General features: G+C 44.2%; 3 protein-coding genes across 3 annotated transcripts in view; 2 read left to right on the forward strand and 1 right to left on the reverse strand.

Moving 5' to 3' along the window:
* The window catches only part of heatr1 (HEAT repeat containing 1), a 44,586-nt gene extending 42,801 nt beyond the window's left edge, over window positions 1-1,785 (forward strand). Inside the window, exon 45 of the mRNA XM_080021907.1 lies at window positions 1,451-1,785. Within this exon, the coding sequence (XP_079878033.1) occupies window positions 1,451-1,539 (89 nt within the window). The 3' untranslated portion in view covers window positions 1,540-1,785. The remainder of the gene's footprint in view (window positions 1-1,450) is intronic.
* Window positions 1,786-3,254: 1,469 nt separating this feature from the next.
* On the forward strand, window positions 3,255-10,557 carry arg1 (arginase 1). The gene is made up of 8 exons (XM_080021820.1): window positions 3,255-3,403; window positions 3,718-3,790; window positions 7,125-7,299; window positions 7,453-7,612; window positions 7,780-7,874; window positions 8,001-8,105; window positions 9,804-9,940; window positions 10,392-10,557. Exons 1-8 carry the CDS (start codon window positions 3,272-3,274, stop codon window positions 10,553-10,555), a joined length of 1,041 nt encoding a protein of 346 aa, XP_079877946.1. The 5' UTR covers window positions 3,255-3,271; the 3' UTR covers window positions 10,556-10,557.
* A 2,790-nt stretch (window positions 10,558-13,347) lies between these two features.
* Window positions 13,348-23,530, reverse strand: part of p4ha1a (prolyl 4-hydroxylase, alpha polypeptide I a) — a 36,907-nt gene continuing 26,724 nt past the window's right edge. The window contains exons 12-15 of the mRNA XM_080021819.1: window positions 22,224-22,289; window positions 15,834-15,902; window positions 14,114-14,210; window positions 13,348-13,488 (exon numbers count right to left, since the gene is read on the reverse strand). Coding sequence (XP_079877945.1) covers window positions 13,418-13,488; window positions 14,114-14,210; window positions 15,834-15,902; window positions 22,224-22,289 — 303 coding nt within the window. The 3' untranslated portion in view covers window positions 13,348-13,417. The remainder of the gene's footprint in view (window positions 13,489-14,113; window positions 14,211-15,833; window positions 15,903-22,223; window positions 22,290-23,530) is intronic.

Consider the following 23,530-nt stretch of genomic DNA (forward strand, 5'->3'; position numbering starts at 1 on the left):
CTCTGCTGTTTGGTATCATTGTGTGCACCACACTGAACATTGACCAGAGAAAGCAAAGGAGAGAGTTGTCTTAGGAGATCAGAAAGAAAATGATAGACAAGCATGTTAAAGGTATAGACTATAAGACTATCTAGAAGCAGCTTGATGTTTCTTCTTTTATTTGCAAATATTATTAAGAAGTAAATTTCTTAATAATAAGGTCCATGGGACTGTAGTCAACCTCCTTGGACGCGGCCACAAGAGGAAAATCGACCCCAGGGGTCGGGGATGGTAGCTCAGGAGGTAGAGCTGGTGGTCTAGTGATCCAAAGGTTGCTGGTTTGATCCCAGGCTCCTCCTGCTAGCACGCTGTAGTGTCCTTGAGCAAGACACTTAACCCCTAATTGCTCCTGATGGCTGCGTCCGTCGGTGTTTGAACAATTGTAAGTCGCTTTGGATAAAAGCGACTTACAATAATTGAGATAAATGACTAAATGTAAATGTAAATGTAAAGGTACATCAGTGTCTGATCGCAGCATCAGTCACTTTTTGAGTGACAGTGGGCTCCATGGAAGAAGACCCAGGAGGACTCCACCTTTTGAAAGAAAAACTTGAAAAAGCCAGACTGGAATTTGCTAAAATGCATATTGACAAGCCACAATGCTTCTGGGAGAATTTCCTTTGGACACATGAGTCAAAACTGGAGCTTTTTGGCAAGTCACATCAGCTCTATGTTCACAGACGAAAAAAATGAAGCTTTCAAAGAAAAGAACAGCATACCTACTGTGAAACATGGCGGAGGCTCGGTTCTGTTTGGGGCTGCTTTGCTGCCTCTGGCACAGGATGCCTTGAATCTGTGCAGGGCACAATGAAATCTCAAGACTATCAAGGCATTCTGGAGCGAAACGTACTGCCCAGTGTCAGAAAGCTCTGTCTCTGTCGCAAGTCATGGGTCCTCCAACAGGATAATGGGTAAAAGCACCCAAGAATGGATAAGGACAAAACATTGGACTATTCTGAAGAAGCCTTCTATGAGCCCTAATCTGAATCCTATCGAATATCTATGGAAAAAGCTGGAACATGCAGTGTGGAAAAGGCTCCCTTCAAACCTGAGACAGCTGGAGCAGTTTGCTCAGAGAAAAATTTCAGAGAAAATTTGCATTTCAGAGAAAATTGTGGGTTATTTTTACGTCTAAGGGTACCAACAAATTTGTCCACGTCTGTAGTATATAAAGGGTGATGCGCGATGAGATGCTTGACGCTGAGACGCCGCGCATGCCGCGTACAATACAGACTGGTTGGAGAACTGGTCATAAGTCCGAACGGTCGGTTTTTTTTGTGATATCTAAATTCCTACTCTGACCAATTGCGCACAACTTCAGTTGAAACGCAGGATAAGGGCTTTTTAAAGGTAAAAGTTGTATTTCAACTTGTTCATTATTTCCTTCATTTGTTTGTTTTTTCATTTCCAGATGAGTGTGAGGAGGTGGAGCATCAGGTCCAGAAGGTGATTCAAGAGATGGAGAACGTTCTGGGGGAACCACTGCAGAACTACTTTTAATATACAGTATAACATAAAAATAAACATTGCCAGCGTTTATGATGTCAATTTTTAATCTTACTTTGTTTGCTGTTTACTATGAATGTGTTTTTTTTATTCTATTACAAAGAGAGTTTTCTTTATGTTTCTCAAAAAAATCGCATCCTGTATTTCCTTCAGCCACACAAGATCACCGAAGAACTGTCTTTTTGGATGTTGGAACTGTACTGGCTCCCATCCTCTATATTAAATAATCATATTGTTCTAGGTAAATCAGTGTTTGTCCTTTCTCATAAAATGCTAGTGGTGGCCTCCGGACTTATCCGACTGGGACAACAGAAAGCAATTTTAGCACGCAATTTATTAGTTAATATCTAACTAACCAGTTATTTAAATCATGACCTTTAAGCTTATCAGAGGCTAAATGTGGGGATTTTACTTTATGCGCCTCTTGTCCTATTTGGTTGCGTATCGGTGTCTGTGTGTAACAGGAAACAAGTGGTTTATTTCTTTATCCTTTTATTTAGTGAAAGCATGTTGGGATCAAATGGGGTTTTTTTTAGAAGTAAACTTCATCTTGAATTACACAGCCACAAACTTTTGGTTTTCCAGGGTAATTTGTGACTCATTTCTCAAACGCTCCCTTGGATTAGCACCTCCGCCACATTTTTTTCCCCCACATTTGAACACCTTACTTTCAGTTTATGCCCAGTATACACCACAAGAACGCATTTTTCTAGACAGGATCTCTTGTCTTAAAGAGCAACTATCAGGCTCTTTTTTTTTTTTTATGAATTTACAATATTGGGTTTATGGGGGAGAAGAAAAATAGAGGTATTCACAGGTAAAAAAAAAAAAGTTTCGTTTTTTCAGGAGGGAGCCGTCGTCTCTCTTTTTAGGTGGCCGTGGCTAATTGCATTATAAAAATGAGTCCAGCTGTAAAGTAAAAAAAAAAAAAAAAAAAGCTGGTTTGACGATTACAAATGCTAGCGATCCCCATTCTTGTGATGAATTCCCACCACCTTGAAGTGGAAGGTATTCTGGCCTCTTAAGACACTAGGCTATGTGCCCTCTGGCATTAGTGACCCTGATCCTGTAACTCCTTTCTGATGGGTGCAGCCTGATGGCCCTTTGCCTTGGATGGTAAACCCAGACACTGAAATCCAGACTTGTCCTTTTGGCCCTGATTGATTGCTCTGTTCTTCCTTGGGATGGAGATGTGGACAGTATTGCAGGTAGTAGCTCAACCATCACCTGTGCGTATAAGACATTGGTGCCTTTTTGTTTCTGGGAAAACATTCCATAGCTGTAGAAAAGGCCCCGACGAGAGCCAGGTTGCACGCTTCTTGGTGTCTTTGTGACATCACAACTCCTCCTCCATAAAGCTGAGCGTTCAAGCTGTCATAACCCAAGGTGTGGGTGTTGGGTTCTATGCCAAAGAAGAGGACACGCGCACACATTTATATCAAGAAGGGATCCTCTGAAGCCTGTTTTTAATGGACACCCTGTGGTTTGGTCATCTTTAAATTCCGGCTGAGCCTCTGTGATCACTATTCCTTCCACATCATAGTGTGTGTGTGTGTGTGTGTGTGTGAGAGAGTGACGCTGTCTTTTGAGTTTTGGTGGATCCCATGGGTGTGTGACGTCACGGACACGCCCCCGTCCCCCGCTTGTATTTATATTCCGATGGAGACGATCACACTCGTTTCATCAGAGAGTGGATCTGTCTCCGGAACGCAACCTCGCCATCACCATGACATTCAACGGACTATGCGCGGTCCGAGCGCGGGCGGCTTTTAGCGTTCTCATACGTCATCACCCTCGTCATCATCATCACCAGTCTCGCGCCGTGGGAATAATCGGAGCGCCTTTCTCCAAGGGGCAGGTGAGCAGGGGACTGAGTTCATGGGAATCAAACCGCCTCCCCTCATGATTTACACAATGAAATTAAATGATACAATTAATGATCTGATGTGCGGGGATTATTAAAAGTTATCGATTTATCTCTACATTCGAGCCGCATTAAAGCGGTGGTCATTCGTATCAGTCTTTTTGTTATGTTATTATATATTATATAATTGTACTATTATTCATATGGTATAAGTATATATTAAGTTAAGTTTATATTATATTTATATGACATTGTTATTATAGTGTGGGTATTATTCACATCATCGTGTTTTTTCTGGTCCGCTTCAGCCCCGAGGCGGTGTGGAGCGGGGCCCGGACCTGATCCGAGCCGCAGGATTGGTGCAGAAGCTCCAAGCCCAAGGTGACGGACCCCGACCGGCTTCTAGGGCGTGCTACCCTGCCCTTTTTCATCTTGGGTGCAATTATAAATGATATCGATTTAGCCCCCCCCCCCCCCCCCTCCCAAAAAGAAAAAGACGTGACTGACACATACGTGACAGGTTTATGTTGTTTATGCCCTTCCCCAGTGTGATCACTGCAGGTGCTGTCCTGGCCCTCTCTGCTCAAAGTACAGGGGCATCTTTGGCATAAAACAATTGGGGGCAACCCGGACCTATGTATGGGGGCCATACTTCTATCTATTCATTCCTGTTGCCTAAAAGCGTTTCATTTCAACACATTTTCAGATTGTTCCAAGGATTAAAATCGCCGAACAATTTTACAAATGTGTAGTTGATGAGCCAGTAAATGTCGTTCAATCTGCGGTGTACAACAACTTCACGTATTCTGCACATATACACAGATACCCGATCACAACCCGGTGACGGAAAAACCCGGGACTTAGACCCGGGTTTTAATCAGCTCCCCCTCCGATCGGCTCTGACGTGAACAGGACTCCCGGGTCGACGCGCACATTTTGGCCCCTTTACCTGCGCGATGCGACGCGTGTTGAAATTCCGGAGACTGGCGCATAAATATACAGGAATATCTGTGTATCATTCCATCATTTCATATCCCATTGACCGTAGGTGTGAATGTGAGCGTGCATGGTTGTTTGTCTCTGTATGTGGGCCCTGTGATCGACTGGCGACGTGTCCAGGGTGTACCCCGCCTCTCGCCCAATGACAGCTGGGATTGGCTCCAGCCCCTCCCGCGACCCCACGAACATAAGCGGTATGGTGGTTGGATGGATGGATGGATGGATATCCCATTTACAATCCAAAATCAGAAGTTATTGACTTTTTTCCTCATGGGGGACCGTGAAATGTTGTGAGTGTGGGGATCGCACCGAGGGGAGCACAGCAGAACCCCCACGCCGGTCCCCGCTCCCCGCCGCCGAAGGTTATCGTGGAGTATCCGTGCTGGGGTGCGCCACTGCCGGTGCTCGACGCTGCTTCTACTGTAGTGTTGGCTCCATCGGGTGTTGAAGATCCGGTTCTCTTGAGCAGCTCGAAATACTTTTTTTTTTTTCTTCAAATTTTACAGTTTTATGTTGTTGTTTGTTTAAGTTGCTGTCTCCTCTACTGTTTTATTCCCAATCACACTGGAACCATGACACGCCGCTTTTCCGATGTGTTCGTGACGTGGAACGTGACGCACCAGAAAAACACGGCATTTCTCCTGGCAATGGGAAAGGTGTCAATCGCCCATTGACCCTGTTTTTTTAAACCCGCAAATTTTGGTGTCATTTACTAGGACCTCATACTGCTTTTACAACAGTATAAGGTTCCGGTGAAAAAGCAACATTTACCTAGTGAGTCTGTGTTCGTAAGACAATGCAAGATATATTAAATATTATATATTATATATTATAATATGACTGCAACAGGAGAGGCCAAGGGCTGTCAGTGTTGACAGTATTCATATTCATACTGGAATTGAAAGCAGCCACAGTAGCGTCACTTAAACAGCAGACAGTTGGTATTGATTCCTCTTTCAGGAACAGTTTTGTGGCCAATCCTGCGTTGTACCAAGTTTACCAGGTTTACTACAGGTATTACAGAAGAAGAAGAAGACGACTCTTTATTCGTCACACGGCACACACACACACACACACACACACACACACACACACACACACACACACACACACACACACACACACACACACACACACACACACACACACACACACACACACACACGCTTCGAATGGTGGCCGGTGAAATTAGTTCTCTGCATTTGACCCATCCTGGCTTGTTTATTGCAGGTTTACTGCTTTACCAGGTTGGTGGCGGTGTTATTCTAATGAGCCCCCACTTGACGTAGCAGGCGGAAGCAAAACTGAATGGCTTTTTGAATCACATGTTTTCTGACCGCGGCAGCCCACAAAAAAGTGACTGGGTTGTCTTATTTCACAGTTTGTGTGTTAGTAGGCCCATCAGAGACCCCATTGTATGTGCACTAGCATTGAAAAAGTGAGTTTTTCATAATATGTGAACTTTAAATATAGGTCTAAAAATGAACATAAAATGTAAACAGTTAACAAAATGTTGGTGATAAACCTAAAAGATGAACAGTAAACATATTCCTTTGTATCAACAAAATTCATATATATAAAAAGAGAGAGGTGACCAAACCAAATGGTTCTTCATTTCAGGTGAATGTTTGCTTTGTGTAGTTAAGACGAGACACGTGCAACGTGTTCCACCTCACTGTCATTGACCCTATACCACTGTCAAAGATAAACGACTGACCCATACCCTACACACTACTTCGTGTGTGTGACACACATGTACTGTAGTCCATCCATCCAATTCAAGTAGTAGTAGTCTAAACACAGGAATCCGGCTACATTTAGAATTCTGCATCTCTTACGAAATTTACATCACTTCCTCCTCTATTCCCGACCCAATAGAAATGACTATTCCGACCGACCAATGACCCAGATCAACTTTGTTGGTTAAAGGAACAAGGATAATGCAAAACATGCGAAACACATTATTCACAACATCATCTTGTTCTGGCTTATTCTGCTTAGTCCTGACCGTGCTTCCCACCTCATGCCACAAACGACAAGCACAAACTAGAAGTCCATTCATTCCCATGGAGAGTCGTATTCCGCACGCGAAAAAGCTGGGACGTGCCGCAGTGTTGGTATTCCCACGTCCGATTGAGGCTCCGCGATGCGCTCGACTTTTCAACTCGGCACATTTATATGATGGTACTACTAGAAGTGATATCTGACAATTAAATAATAAATAATATTAAATTAAATACGTCATGTATGCGTATATGGACATCACCATAACTATCAATGAATCTCTTTATATAAGTGAATTATGTGCATTTTTTCACATTTTGCAAACACAATATAACGGGAGTTTTATACTCTCATTCATGGAACATGGTAAATGTCCAGCTGAGCAAACTACTCACTGTTTTTGGGAAAAATAAGCTCTCCCATTTTCCATGGTGTATTTTGTGATGTAAAACTCAGGCACAGTTCATCTGATAGTGGAGGTGGAGGATCCGACATGAATGAAGGCTTTTATCGGATTGAACATATTTCAATGAAATCACATTATAAGTCTGATTATTTAGAAACTGCTTGGACAGGTGTGGGTTTGTCGACACCCATGTTCCAGCAAGCGGTCAAGTTAGCCAACCTGTTCAAAAAAATAGAAAAACAGTTGAGCGAAAGAAAATTGCGACAAGGAATGTTTTCCTAATTGGTGTAAATCCCCTTTGTGCAGGTTGTGATGTGAAAGACTTTGGCAACCTTGCATTTGAAGAGGTGCCCGACGATGAGCCCGTTGGTCGGGTGCGGAGGCCCCGAGCAGTGGGCAGCGCCAACCAGAGACTGGCGCAGGCCGTTCATGCGGTCAAGAAGGTTGGACGCACTTCTGTGATGCTTGGTGGAGACCACAGGTGTGTGTGTGTGTGTGTGTGTGTGTGTGTGTGTGTGTGTGTGTGTGTGTGTGTGTGTGTGTGTGTGTGTGTGTGTGTGTGTGTGTGAGACACCACAGCTAATCTCCTAAAGTCCCTCGTTAAAGGATGTGTGTTCGACCCTTGTGTGTCCAGCTTAGCGATCGGCTCCATCAACGGTCACGCCTCGGCCGTAGGGGACATGAGTGTGGTGTGGGTGGACGCCCATGCCGACATCAACACGCCCCTCACCACTCCGACGGGCAATGTCCATGGGCAGCCCGTGTCCTACCTCCTCCGTGAACTGCAGTCCAAGGTAAATGTATCGGTGCGGTCGGCCAAATTTGACTTAAAAATAAATAAATTGTGGAAATCAGCCTTTGTGTTGCAGGATCAAAATTGCAAGGCTGCACAAATTCATAATGCAACTGTACATTGTGGAATCCCTATCCAGTTGTACAATGTTTTCATTTGCACTGTCAGATTCCCACCCTTCCAAACTTCTCATGGATCAAGCCTTGCATTTCAGCCAAGGACATTGTTTACATTGGTTTAAGAGATGTGGACCCGGAAGAACAGTAGGTTTCCACAAAATACGTAATAAGTCCAGTTTCAATCATCATAATTCCCACTTGATAACATACATATTACCCATGTTTTAATATGTTTAAATGAAATCCCATGATTTCTGTTTTACTCAACAGTTATATCCTGAGGCACTTGGCCATAAAAGTGTTCTCCATGACAGAAGTGGATTCCCTGGGCATAGCCAGGGTTATGGAGGAAACGTGCGACTACCTCTTTTCCAGGTAGGCTGTCTTTCTCATTTATGGCACCTACTTTTTTCAACTCTTACTCAACTCATGATTTTCCAGAAGAACAAAGTGCTTCAAGAACCTCTCCAACCTCCAATATATACTTTCTTTTATATATATATATATATATACACAACTCACAAAAAGTTAGGGATATTTGGCTTTTGGGTGAAATTTATGGAAAATGTAAAAAGTTCACGCTACAGTGATATTATATCATGAAAGTAGGGCATTTAAGTAGAAACATGCAATCGGGATTTCCTCATCTCAAACAATTTATTGAAACAAAATCCAACAACAGTGGTGGGTACACCACAACAAAAAATGTCAATGTCACAATAACTTGTCATGTGCCCTTGAGCATCAATTACAGCTTGACAACGACGTCTCATGCTGTTCACAAGTCGACTTATTGTCTGCTGAGGCCTGGCCCCCCACTCTTCTTGAAGGGCGGCCCTCAGGTCATTGAGGTTGTGGGGTACAGAGTTACGAGCCTCTACACGGTGACTCAGCTGATCCCATAGGTTTCTATGGGATTCAGGTCTGGAGAAAGTGCAGGCCACTCCATTTGAGGTACCCCAGTCTCCAGCAGCCCTTCCCTAATGATGCCACCTCGATGAGCTGGAGCGTTGTCGTCCATGAAGATGAAATGAGGCCTGTGTTGTTCATGCACGGGCACAATGACTGGATTAATGATGTTATTCAGGTAGTACGGGCTTGTCACTGCACCATTCACAAAGTCTAGGGCAGTTCTGTATTGACTAGACACACCTGCCCACACTGTAACACCACCACCACCAAAGGCTCGTCTGGTGACAACAGTGGCTGATGCTTAGCGCTCTCCTTGTTGCTCCAACATCGTTGGCGGCCATCATTTCTGCCCAACGTGAATCGACTTTCATGAGAACAACACTGAGGCCCACTGGTCCGCTGATGTCAACGGTTTCGAATGGTCTGACGTGACACTTGGGTGCCTCTCACCTCCCTTAAATGTGCCTGGAGTTGAGTGGCATTCATCATCCGGTTCCGCAGGGCACTGTTCACAATGAAGCGGTCATCAGTGTGGGATGTGGCCAAAGGACGTCCACTTCTATGCCTTTCTGTGACTCTTCCAGTCTCTCTGTATCTCTGTTGCAACCTGCTGATGACACTCTGTGACACTCTAAGCTCAGTGGCCACTTCCCTCTGAGAACATCCTGTTTGAAGCCTCACAATGGCGAGGTACTGTTGATCGATTGTTAGGTGTCGTCTTGGTCTCATGATGTCAAAATGTGAACAGCATGACAAAGAGGACTGTTTAAATACCAATTCTAATTGAACCAGGAAATGTGCATTCAAAAGTTTAGAGAAGGTCAAATTGAGTTCACCTGTAAAGGTTATAGTGCATTTTAGGTTCATCCTGAAATTTCACCCTAAAGCCGAATATCCTTAACTTTTTGTGAGTAGTGTGTGTGTATATATATATATATATATATATGTATACACACACACATTCACCTTCTTTCTCCAAAGGGAAGTATTGCTAAAGTTTAGGACACTGAATTAGTATCCATTTTGTGATCTTAGTCGTTCTTTGTCATCCAGCAACATCAGTGTCAAAGCGATCTATTTTTCACCACGATCCAAACGTGAAATTGATGAATCATTGTGCGAAACGGTGTGCTGTGTCTCCCCCCTTGAATTTGTTACCAGTGTGAAAAAGCCCATTCACCTGAGTTATGACATTGACGCTATTGACCCCTCGATGACCCCGGCCACGGGAACGCCAGCAGTCGGTGGGCTGACCTACAGGGAAGGAATCTACATCACAGAGCTGATCTGCCAAACAGGTATGAAAGGGGGGCGGGGGAGTTTTATGTTGATCGTGCTCGGACGCAGCTCGATGAGCAGAGCTTGACATCAACGGTAGCAGCTTTAAAGTTTCCAAGGTTAGAGATTTCTTTCTCCGTGTAGCTTAATGAGTAGTGGACGGTGCCAACATTGCTCAGGTCACAGGGTTTGTACTTTAACTTGATCTCACCATGCAAAAACGACGAAACAACCCTGAATTTGTGACATTTTGCAATCTGCTTGCTGTGGCATCTAACCGCCTTTGTTCAGAGAATTCCAAAGTGATGATCCATTGATCTCATATGAATAATGTTTCATTTCCTCACCATTGTACAGCTATAGAGGTTTAAGCCCTGAAATTCTGCTTTGCCTTTTTCCAAAACATAAAAAAAATAAAGGGCCCTAACCTGGGCTTGGTATTCAATAACTTTGGAAATGTCTTTCTGGCAGGGCTGCTATCAGCAGTGGACCTGGTGGAGGTTAACCCTCTGAGGGGCAGGACCGAGGAGGAGATCCAGTCGACTGTCGACACGGCGGTGGACGTGTTGTTAGGCTGCTTCGGGCGTCTTAGAGGGGGTAGCCACCCGCCCGACTACCGCATGCCTGAACCCTGATGTGAATTAGCCAGGACAGGCTGGCATTAAGGAACTTCCCCAAAAGGACAGAAGCCTGTCTTCGCTGACATGATACTGGGCAGAGGACATCGCCGCCCTTGGTACAATACCAAATCCTTAACATGACGATTTAGGGTTTACAAAGTTTTTGTATAATTCCAAATTATTCCAACTTCAGGATATCAGATTAAGTGAATTTTAATAAAACGTCCAGACAGGGGCTGTTTGGAAACCTTCTTCCAAGGTGCTCTCCACCGCAATGGCTTAAAAAAACAAAACAAAGATATACTATGTTGTATTAGTGAGTGGGGAAAAAAAGTGTATAAAATATACTATTATTAATATACAAACCACATTGTATTCTTAAAACAGATACATTTTATTTCAAGAAAACAGCTTTTTCCGTCACACACACATACCTACATACATACATACACACAGAGGTCAAAAGGTCCACACATTTCTCTGCATAAAATCTAGAAATGTGGAGCTGCATGATGGGCCTCCTGTCTTTACACAGGATTACTTGAGTATTTCATGAACGGCCACACAGTGATCATCCTCTACAGAGGATGGATGAAATTGGGGGGGGGGGCGACTCTTCCAGACTCCTCTGGTTTCTGCAGCAAAAAGTGACATGATTATCCGAGCCCAAACCCTTTCACACTCGTTCAACTTCTTAGCAACGGATCCAACTACAGTCTACAAATTCTGGACGACAACCAGAGGCAGCACATAATGTAAATACTATCCACCTCACGGATGCGTAGGTCAAGACCATATTCCAACACGGCCTGTAGCTCAAGAGTATTTATATGCTCCACCTTTACCTGCAGGCGTCCCTTGTTGGCCTGTGCCACCATACCGCATCCCAACTGAGGCCAGAGGCATCCGTGACATGAGGTGAGGCTGCTGCTAACCAAGCTCCTTGGACATAAAGTCACTTGAAGGGTCTGCAATAGAGTTCTGCGGACACTGGGAAGAGGTTACCGTAAGATATGCCCCATGCACGCTAGTGTGTCATGTCTCCTCACCAAAAAAATCATCTGTAATACGACACTGTGGCCGAGGGCAGCGGGCCTTACTGCTTCATCTACAAAGACAAATCATGACAGCCACCGATGGTACCACTGCCGGCAAACACTCCAGGCAATAGTATCCTGGATGACTTTTTCAACATCCAGGCTCAACCTACAGCATCTGAAAGGTGTATAGGATAGCGTCATTATGCACTGCCTTTGGTTATCAGGAAGAAGGAAATAGATCTTTAGTTTGAGTGGTCATATATGCTCTTGATACTTGATGCTGGCTGTTAGCCTGGAGTTTGTGAGAATCCTGCCGCTTTGTGTTTCTAATAGATCTAATCTAATAGGTCATTTAAAGTCCACCTGTATCCATTTATCAACATCCATCCATCGCGCTTGTCGTTATAACGATTTATAGAAAAGGTTTTCTGGAGGACCCAACCCAATTCTGTTAACGCTGACATTTTCAGAAAACTAGTTGCCAGGCGCTTGCTTGCAATGTCCAATGACTTAACTTGACTTGATTCTTCAAAGCAAGCGTGAGGCAGGAAAAGTGGGACTTCTGCAATGGTGACATTTGCCTCTGCGAGCTCTATTACTCAAAATGTCCAAATACAGTAGCACGTGCGGCAGCCAGAAGAGTGGCAGACGCACATGTTATAAAGAGAAACAGAGTTGGTAGCAGCCTTTTTTAGCTTCATGTGTCATATTCATGTCATACGTGTTCATCTGTTGTTTGTCCCTCGAGCAAGTCAGTGAATGACCTTCAGGCCGAAATAGACTCCCCAACGCACAAAAACACAAATGCAAAACTGGTATTACACAGATGAGTTCACCAGTTAAAACTGAATATTAAAGTCAGGTTAGTGAGGCTACTTTAGTGTTTGGAAGACTTCACAGTACAATATCCCCGTTAGCAAAGCATCACCCTGTGTCAATAACTTGCCTTTGTTATGGATGACGAAATTCATGTCAATGGAATCAGGCCAAGGTCCAGTGTCAAATACAGTCACAGCAGGGACAATATTCTGGTACAAAGTGATGTAAAGTAAGCAAACTGCCCGACTAGAGCAGCGGTTCTCAACGCAGGGTCCTTCAAGAGGTTCAAAATGATTCGTGGTTAAACCTCACCCTCCATTACTTCATTTACAAGGTGTAAGCACCATCGGGGAATGTACAATAATGACTGTTTTGATCATAGTTTCAGGGTTATCTCTGTAACTTTAATAGTACTAGTAGTAGTAGAATCTAAGTCTAAATCCCATCACGCGGAAGCTGTTTGCAGATCGGGGTCTAGCCACCTACTAGAATGGTTGGAGGTTTGAGAAACACGTCATATCAGTGACCCGAGTGTGGTTTTGGCAAAATAACAAAAGAGGCATTTTCTCAAGTTTGAGTAGAATAAATGCAATGTGGCATAAAGTGAGAAATGTGGTACAACACAGGCAAAAGAAAAAGATACACAATTCAAAATGACGGAAAACAGATCGTTCTGTGGTGAGCCAAAGTGATTGACAGCAGTAGGTTCGTTGGTAGTGCAGCGACACCTTTTTGTTCTGTTTCCCAAAAGGTTGTGGCAGAGGGAGTGCTGTGTGTGTGTGTGTGTGCGTGTGTCGGGGGGTTATAAAGAAAGAGTGTGCAAAAACCCACAACGGAAGGCATCGTCGAAACCACTTAAGACACACCCAACAGGCCCAACAATGTGTCAGTCCATGAGACACGCGGACGCACACTAGAGATAAAAATAGATGTGTGGGACCACGTGTGCATGGTGGGGCGCAGAGCTCTGTCCTGGATTGGAGGGCAGGGAGGTTATGGTGGAGGGTGGAGAGAGAGGTCAGGCCGTCTCCGTCAGGTTGCAGCGCCTCCGGAACTCCTGCCCACGCTCATGGATCCACTTGTTGGACACTGTGGGGTTGGGGCGGGGGGGGTTAGGTTAACTGATGCGGGTGTGATTTCACTTCATGGTCTATTTCTTACGTGTCCAATTACCTAATTGTAGAGATTTTCACAGAAAACAGCAGTACTTTAATGCGCTCTACTCTTAAAGAACAACACCCCCCCCCCCGAATTCTGTCTTGCAGTTGTTTCCAGCTAGTTTTATCCAAGACCGTGTTCAGGATGTGAAGTTATTTAAAAGTTTAATATACAATTACTTCTACATACATTTATCGTCCCGCAACCTATTGCTGCTACAGCGTTCGTAGAGACTATTTCAAATAAAATCTAAGGGCTTTCAATGAGTTTGTATCTCTCCAATAAGGACAAAGCAAAGTTGACATTATTTCTTAATTTCTTTTGACATTTGTATAAATGTATGGGAATTTTTCTGTGAGGATCCATGGCGGTCATGTTTCTGAGGAACATGAGGTGAGGGATTCCGTTACAACGCTGCAAATATTTTCCGATGTTATAAGTGAGGTCATAAAAAAAGGAATCGTGCGCTCTGCCGTTTTGGAATTCGTCGTGCACATGGGGAGGTGAATGGGAGGACATTGTTGGGACGTCCCCTGCCGGTATGAAATTGACTCACCCCACTTGTTGCCCACCAGAACGGGGCAAGCGGCGTGCCTTGTCCTGTAGTCTCCTTCGCCACTGGCGTAGAGATTGTACCAGAACACTGCCGAGCCCTGGAGAAGACAAAAAGTACACAGTGTTATTACAATGTTACTACAGAGGACACTGAGCACTAGTGTTTTTTAACAGGAAAATCTAAAACCTAATATTTTTTTTAATGTATTTATATGGGCACATAAACATGGATAATGCTATCACACCCTTAGCGATTTGCCTTGAATACGGCGGCTAACGAGATTTAATAACGTTTGTGTGAAAAAAAGTAAAAAAATAAAAAAATAGGAAAAGCCGACGTATCTGGTTCCACCCTATTATTATCATCTTGGTTTCAAAAAGCAGATACAATTTAAAAAATGCACCTCCTACTCCTTATTTGTTACTTATCTAAGACCAGGCGTACACATTTTATTTATAGCACCAAAATAACATTGCAAATATAACACAATTGCATTAGAAATAATAAAAAGTGAGACTGATTTGTTTCCCTCCGTAGTGTCACATCAAACAATTATCCCATAACAAATTAGGAAATTTCCTCAAATTAAAGTCATACCATCAAAATGTCAATATTGTGACCTCCGGAGTAAATAGTTAGCGCCACAACCGTACGCTCAGACGAGAAACAACACGCAGTGACAAAGCGGCCGGAAGTCATCCATTTCCAATGGGAGGTGGCGACCAGGAGCGACGGGAGAAAGTTGAGCGGAGTTCAACTTTATGCTGTGACGCAGGGCAGCAATTATGTATTTCTGCTGATATGTACGCTAATGAACCCTGAACAAACCATTGACTTTGGTTCCTACAAAACCTTTGTTCCCAAAGGAAGCAGCCTATTGTTGCAGTAGCCAGTTTCCCTGTACTTTATTATGTAACGCTACGCTATTGATTTACAGATATGTCATTTTAAAAAATCATGTAGGGAAGAAGATTTGGGAGGTAGTTTGGATCCCTGGTGAGATTTATTACACGCACAGAAGTAAAAATGTGAAAGTCCAAGTTTGATCTCTGTTGAAGTAAAGTACACGTGGAGATGTCTGTTTGACAAGATGTTTCCAACACTGACAACGCCCCTATAAATCGATATAGTTTGATTAAAAACATTTTCCATGTACAGTATTACCTTGTGTCATACATCACAAAGCATATGGTCAGAACACATTTTTTGAGAAGTTAATCCCCCAGGTATATAAAAAAAATAGTATAATTTAGACTACTATATGTGCCTTTACACACGTATACATCCACAAAGAGAGTTGCAGTAGAAAGGTTGCAATGTTTTGTTATTGTATTATTTTTTTGATCATTCGTTGAAGACTGCAAGAGAAAATGAAAAATTAAATCGTACAGACACATGCAGAAGGGGGAAAGAGAAAGAGGCACAGGAGTGTTGAAGGGGTAGCGGCGGTACTTAATTTGTTAATGTTGTATAAATTTATGTATTTAATCTTATATTTTATGAATAAATATAAAATATAACGGGGCCACTTAAAAATAAATATATATATGCACACAATATCAAATAAATAAATGCAGCTATGTGCAGATTAATCTGTTTATACAGTACGCTGCTATGGCAACTACTCATGGTGAGTTGAACAGGAATGCCTAGAAACAACAGCGATGGCTTCTGGTGTGTGTACGGTCATTTGCATGGCTGAGGGAGTAATGCGCGGTACCTTTTTGGGGCGTACAGCAGCACCTACATCTGTGAAGACTGTAGAGCCTCCGGAAGGGACGTCACTCATCTGCAACATGTGGTGGAGAAACATCGCAAGTAACATTTGATGTTGCATCTAACTACAGGTAGTGGAACAAAAAAGAAAATAAGACTTCTACAAAAAGAGTACAGTCAGCATTACTTATCAAGGAATGTTTAGGTTAAATGTTTAAGGTTGTCTATTTGAAATATATGTCGTTAACCCCCTCATATCGTATCGCAGTCCAGGAGGTGGAGCGGCTACGTTTTGATTGAGCATTATTACCGGACATTTTGGCTGGCAAATTATAATTTATCGTGTTGTTATTTTTAAAGTTAATTTTATCAGGCAAAACCCCCCCCCCCAAAAAAAACGTAATTACTGGAGCCAAACATCAAGCAAGTGACCTAGTGCTGTAAAGCGTAACACTTCTCCAGGGTTTCGTACCTGAACACCAAAGTTATATAGTGCAAGAACAGGCATTGGGGGGGTGTGGGTGGGGATGAAAGAGGTGCCATTCTCCATATTACAAGTCAGTGTACCATCAAAATGATTTTGAAGCTGTTATTTTAAAGTAAAGAGAATTCAGGGGATTCAGTGAATTCAGTGAATTCAGTTTCTTAACACATTATACATGTTAGAAAGTAACTGCTGAAAACATGTGGAAAGACTGAACGAGGTAGTCTTGAATTGTGGAGTTACACACCATTTTTGTGGTCCGGATTTTTTGGGTGGGGCTAAATTGTGACCCGATGACGTATACAAGGTCATACTTTGCGTGTCCCCCCAACACTACATAAACACAAGGTCTGAAATGGAGCATCAGTGGTGAAATAGGCTAACCTAAATTAAGCTAAGCTTAGATTCAAGATTCAAGAGGTTATTTGTCAAATACTGTACATATACATACGGTCATACATATATGCAATGAAATTTCATGACACACGGTGATTGCGCACAATAAGCTCTAAAAATACTAACTTTACTATAATGCGCGTTCGAGTTTAGGTTGAAATGCTGTTTTGGGAATAAACTCCCGGAGTAAAAGGCGCCTTCAGGGAGACTGAACTCATGCCAACCCGATCCCGTGGTTCCCCTTGGAGTTGTCCCGCGATGTCGCACAGCGAGATGCACAGCAAAGATTCTCCTCTCCGCCTCCCAGCCCCGCAGTCCCCTAGCGGCGCTTTGAGGTGAGCAACTAGACACACAGGACTGGGTTCAGCTGAATATTTAGACATGGAAGTTACTCCAATGTGAACGTTTATATACTATTACGAGGTTAATGCGATTGGGCGTGGTTTCAGCTTCCTCAGCGGACACGCCCCGAGCATCTCAGAGGCTTTTATTTTTTCTCCATGATTTTGTACCAAATTTTATTTACAGGTACTACTTACTTAACACCCTACCTGTTTAACAACCGTTCGGACTTACGACCAGCTATCCTACCAGTCTGTATTGTACACAGCCTACAACCATGGCCTCAGACTTGGAGGTGCTGACTCTCATCCGGACCACTTCACACTCGGCTGCAAACCACCCCAGTGCGTGCTGGAGGTCACGGTCTGATGAAGCCAACAAAACCACATCATCCATAAAAAGCAGAGGTTCCCTACAACTGGCAACTCTGAGGTTCCCAAACCAGACACTCTCCTCACCTCAACCTCATGAATATCAAAACAGAATCGGGGACAAGGGGCAACCTTGGCAGAGTCCAACACCCACTGAAAACGTGTTTGACTTAATGCCGAGAATACGAACACAGCTCTCACTTTGGTTGTACAAGGCCCGGATGACTCGTACCAACGGCCCCGGTACCCCATACTCCCTCAGTACCCCCCACAGGATCCCCCGAGGGACACAGTCGAAAGCCTTCTTCAGGTCCACAAAATACATGTAGACTGGATGGGCAAACTCCCACGACCCCCCCTGCAAGGGTAAAGAGCTGGTCCACTGTTCCACGTCCAGGACGGAATCCGCATTGATCCTCCTGAATCTGAGGTTCGACAATTGGCCCGAGCCTCCTTTCCAGCACCCTGGAGTGAACTTTCCCGGGGAGGCTGAGTAGTGTGATACCCCTATAATTAGAGCACACCCTCCAGTCCCCCTTATTTAAAAAGGGAACCACCACCCCGGTCTGCCACTCCACAGGTACTTTACCCAACATCCACGCGACACTGAAGAGACGTGTCAACCAAGACAGCCCAACAATGTCCAGAGCCTTCAGCATCTCAGGGCAAATCTCATCCACCCCCTGCGCCTTGCCCCCGAGGAGCTTTGTAACTGCCTCAGAGACCTCTGCCAGGCATATGGACGTAACTTCCCCCGAGTCTTCAGACTCTGCCTCTTCCCCTGAGGACGTATTGGTCGGGTTGAGGAGTTCCTCAAAGTGCTCTTTCCACTACCTGACAATATCCCCAGTCCGGGTCAGCATTTCTCCTCCCCGGCTGAACACAGCCTGAGCCAAGCCCTGCTTTCCCTTTCTGAGTTGCCGCCTTGAAGCCAACCGAAAGTCCTTCTCCATAGCCTCCCCGAACTCCTCCCACACCCGGGTTTTTGCTTCAGTGACCGCCGAAGCCGCAGCCCTTGTAGCCTGCCGGTACCTGTCCGCTGCCTCGTGAGACCCCTGGGCCAGCCAAGCCCGAAAGGCCTCCTTCTTCAGCTTGACGGCTTCCTTCACCACTGGTGTGCACCAACGGGTTCTTGGGTTACCGCCATGACAGGCACCGACTGCCTTCCGACCACAGCTCCTAGCAGCCGCCTCTGCAATGGAGGTTGGCTGAATGGCCCACTCGGATTCCATGTCCCCAACCTCCCCCGGGATGCACGAAAAATTCTTCCGGAGGTGGTAAATTGAAGACCTCATGGACAGGGGCATCCACCAGGTATTCCCAGTTCACCCTCACTACACTTTTGGGTTTACCAGGTCTGTCTGGCAGCCTCCCCCGCCATCTGATCCAACTCACCACCAGGTGGTGATTATTTGAGAGCTCTGCTCCTCTCTTCACCCAAGTTTCCAAGACATACGGCCCGCAGATCTGATGACACGACCACAAAGTCGATCATCGATCTTTGACCTAAGGTGGTCTGGTACCACGTACACTTATGAGCCACCCTACGCTCGAACATGGTGTTCGTTATGGCCAATCCATGACTAGCACAGAAGTCCACTAATAAAGCACCACTCGGATTCAGATCAGGCAGGCCGTTCCTCCCAATCACCCCATTCAAGTTCCTTCCAGGCGAGGTTCCTTCCTTCCAGGCGCCTCTCACCCTGGGCAACTCCAGAAAAGGAGAGAGTCCAGCCCCTCTCCAGAGTTTGGTTCCAGAGCCAGTGCTGTGCGTAGAGGTGAGCCCAACTACAGGTACATCTCGTAAAATTAGAATATCATGAAAAAGTTCAATCTTTTTTGTCACTCATTTCAGAAAGTGAAACCCATATATTATATAGATTCATTACTCATAGAGTGAAATATTTCAAGCCTTTATTTCTTGAAATTTTGATGATTGTGGCTATAGATAATGAAAACCCAAAATTCAGTGTCTCAGAAAATTATAATATTCCATAAGATCAATAAGAAAAAGGATATTTTAAACAGAAATGTCAGGCTTCTGAAAAGTATGTTCATTTCTATGCACTCAATACTTGGTTGGGCCTCCTTTTGCATGAATTACTGCATCAGTGCGGCGTGGCATGGAGGCGATCAGCCTGTGGCACTGCTCAGGTGTAATGGAAACCCAGGTTGCTTTGATAGCAGCCTTCAGGTCATCTGCATTGTTGGGTCTGGTGTCTCTCATCTTCCTCCTGACAATACCCCATAGATTCTCTATGGGGTATTTCACTCTGCGTGTAATGAATCTATATAATGTGGCACGGTGGCGCAGTGCATTGCACTGCTGCCTCACAGCAAGAAGGTCCTGGGTTCGATTCCCGCCTGGGGCGCTGTTGGCACCGTGCTCCGGCGGGTTATCTTCCAAAAAAAAAAACAGGAGCCTTTCTGTGTGGAGTTTGCATGTTCTCCCCGTGTTCACATGGGGTTTCCTCCACCTCACGTCAGTAAGGACCCCCACCAAAAACATGCACCCATCATCGTCTGACCAGCGATGGACAATTATCACCTGGTCCCCGGGCGCGTCCACGTATGCTGCCCACTGCTCCTGGCTGTGCCCCCGGAGGAAGGACAAGCCAGGATGGGTCAAAAGCAGAGGAGCCATTTCACCGGCCACCATCAAGCATGTGCGTGTGTGTGTGCAAGCATGTGTTGTGGAGTGTCGTGTGACAATTAAAGACTGTTTCTTCTGTTTCTTCTTAATATATGAGTTTCACTTTCTGAAATGAGTGACAACAAATATTTAACTTTTTCATGATATTCTAATTTTATGAGATGTACTTGTAAATCTAGTTGGACTGCTCCACCTCCCGCACCAGCTCCGGCTCCTTCCCCGCAGTACCGGCTCCTACCCCTACAGTGGTACCTTGAGTTACGAGCGCACTAACATACGAGTTTTCCGAGTTACGAGCCATCGTTCCGGCGATTTTTTGTATTGATTTGCGAGCAAATATTTGAGTTACGAGGAGCGAGCTTCAGGTGCACCGCCACTGGTGGGCGTGGCGAGTGAATGCGGCCAGCATCCCGCGTCTCACTCCTTCACTTCACGTGGTTACCGGAGCATGGGAGCATCTCTTTTGTGTTTTGTCCTCATGATTTTTACTTTTTGTGCAGTTATTTTGCCAATTTTAAAGTAAGTGCTGAGAAGAAGAAGCGGATGATGTCCATTGAGTTCAAGTGGAAAATAATAGAAAAACATGAGCGAGGTGTGCATGTGATGGAATTGGCGAGGCAGTACGAGCATAGTACTTCCACGATGTACCATACTGAAGCAGAAGGAGGCGATAAAAGCTATTACGCGGATAAGGGCGTTAAAATAATGTCTAAGCTGCGGACCGCTGTCCATGAAAAGATGGAGAATCTGCTGTTGGTGTGGTTGATGGAGAAGCAGCTCGCAGGAGATAGCGTGACGGAGGGTATCATCTGCGAGAAGGCATCTGATCTACACATTCTCTTTTATTGTGTTTTATTATGTTTTTATACAATATTTGTTATTTATAAATTTCAATTAATTTCAATGGGAAAAATTGATTTGCTATACAAGCAGATTGAATTACGAGCTCTGTCACGGAACGAATTAAACTCGTAAGTCAAAGTACCACTGTAGTCTGCAATGCCGAGGATCAGTAGGCCCAGGGCCCCCGCCTTTGCCCGCCGACTGGCTGGCATTGCACCCGACCCCGACGCCTATCCCCGCATGTGGCGGGCCCACAGGGTGGCGGCTCCATGATGTTTCTTTGGGTTATGCCCGGCCGAGCCCCATGGGTCAAGGCCTGGCCACCAGACGCTCGCCGGCGAGCTCCCCTCCCAGGTCTGGCTCCAAGAGAGGGCCCCGGTTTCCCTCTTCCGGGCGAGGTACTATATTGCCTTTGGTGTTTTTTCATTGGGGTCCTTTGAATCGCTCTTTGTCTGGTCCCTCCCCAAGGACCACTCTGCCGTGGGAGACCCAACACAGCTCCCAGGGTCACAGGGACACACAAACCCCTCCACCGCGGAAAGGTGGCGATTCCTCAAATATACACTATATATACTATATTCGCTATATATGCTATATATACTATCTTCTTCTCCTTTCAGCTGCTCCCGTTTGGGGTCGCCACAGCGGATCATCTGTCTCCAATACCCTCTGTTCTGTGCATCTTCCTCCCTTACACCAACCGCCTGCATGTCCTCCCTCACCACATCCATAACTGTATACATTTACATTTTTACATTTTAGTCATTTTACATTTTAGTATATACATTATATATACTATATTTGCTATATACACTATATACAATTTATATACTATATATACACTCTATACACTAAATATACTATATACACTATATACACAATATATACTATATACACTATATACATCTCAGTGTTCTCAGTCTCAGTCTCGTTCCTGCAGTATGTCAGTATTCACTACACTAATGTTCGCAATGGCCACACCCCCTTACCGCGAACAGGTACAGGTACAGGTACTTTAAGGAAAAAAAAAAGTTACATGGTGTTGCTTTAATCACGGAGTAAAGTGAGTTTCTGTCAAAGTAATGTATATGTTTCACATCCCTAGAGTTGGAATATTCATGTTTTACATAACTTTGGGGTTCAAATAAAACTTTGGATTTAGGAAACTTTTCATGCACGATCATGTTTCTGTCAACCAAACAATTCAGTCTCCTGAACGTCCGGCATTCCCACAAGTTTCAGGTCAATTAGATTCTATCATATACCCTTTTCAATTGACAGTATTGTAACAAAGGAGTTACTGACGTAAAGCAGCCAAGTGGCGATGCGGTTTCCTGTACCCAGCTCCTTAAAGGCGTCAGGCTCGTCCTTCTGCAAAACCAAAACAAAAGAGCAAAGACAATTAACTCATGCATAATGTATTTATTTTTAATTTCCTGTAATAAGCCCCTGTTGTCTTGTGAAATAGTCATGACATTTCTCACTCAAGAAATACAAAGCAGACCGGTAAAAGTTCCATACTTATTGGTAATGAACATATCCAGTCAAATATACTACTGGGTAAATATCTCTGTAATGTGTAATGCTGTGGAATGGAAACCCAAATCCATGGAAACCCAAGAAATGTATCTTTTGTACCGAGGAGGCTAGCACAGTTGCTAATGACAGCTAGTTATCAGAACTGATGAAGGGATGTCCATTGTTGGGTTGCACAATTAATCGGATATTCATTTCAATGTCGATATTGGCCTCCACAATAAATTGATTGTAGCCGGGGACAATTTCTTTTTTCAATTTGTCTGCTATCTGCACCGGCTCAGCATCAGATTCACAAAAGATATTGTGTTAATGACATCACAAACACAGGAAACAGGCACTCAAGCGGAGAGGAGATGCATATTTGAGTCTCCATTTACGCATACGCAACTTCTCTAAGTCTTCAATAAATATAATAAGGTAAAATAATTGTTTGTTTGGTTATTTTGATTTAAAGTGTTTAATGAAAATGTGAAATTGTAAGGAAATCCTTGTGTTTCCCCAACTATAATGGACAAATTTAGGGATATCAGGCTGAAAATCACAGGACTTACCTGTTGTGGGGAAACAAGTCAGTAGTATTAATTTGACATATGTGTGAGCTTCCTTATTTATTGAACAAAGGGGGAACCAGTAACATTCTCAGCTGTAAGGATGCGTTTTCCCTCCATCAGATATTTTTTTGTGAACTTGAGCTTCCCTTGCTTGTTTGAACGGGGGCCGGGCTAGGGGGAAACAGATCTCGATGGGGAAACAGTTACATATAACGTCGGTGCTCATGGGGGCCGGAGGCGGGGGGAGATGGGCGGTTTTATTTCTTGCAAAAAACCTACAGGTGTGACTGACCTGAATTATTTTTATTTGGTGTGGGTGTGTTTCTGTTTTGTTGGACATTTTTGTTTGTTTGAGGTATGGGAACCCTGTTTCAGAGTCCGGTCTTCTATTATGTTTAAGTATGAGAACCCTATGTCAAAGTCAAGTCATTTTAGGTATAGGAACCCTACATCAAGAGTCTGGTCATTTTAGGTAAGGGAACCATGTTTCAGAGTCCAGGCTTTGTTTTTTGTGGTGTGGTT

Source organism: Zeus faber (assembly GCF_960531495.2).
Source record: "Zeus faber genome assembly, chromosome: 20".
Lineage (NCBI taxonomy): Eukaryota > Metazoa > Chordata > Actinopteri > Zeiformes > Zeidae > Zeus > Zeus faber.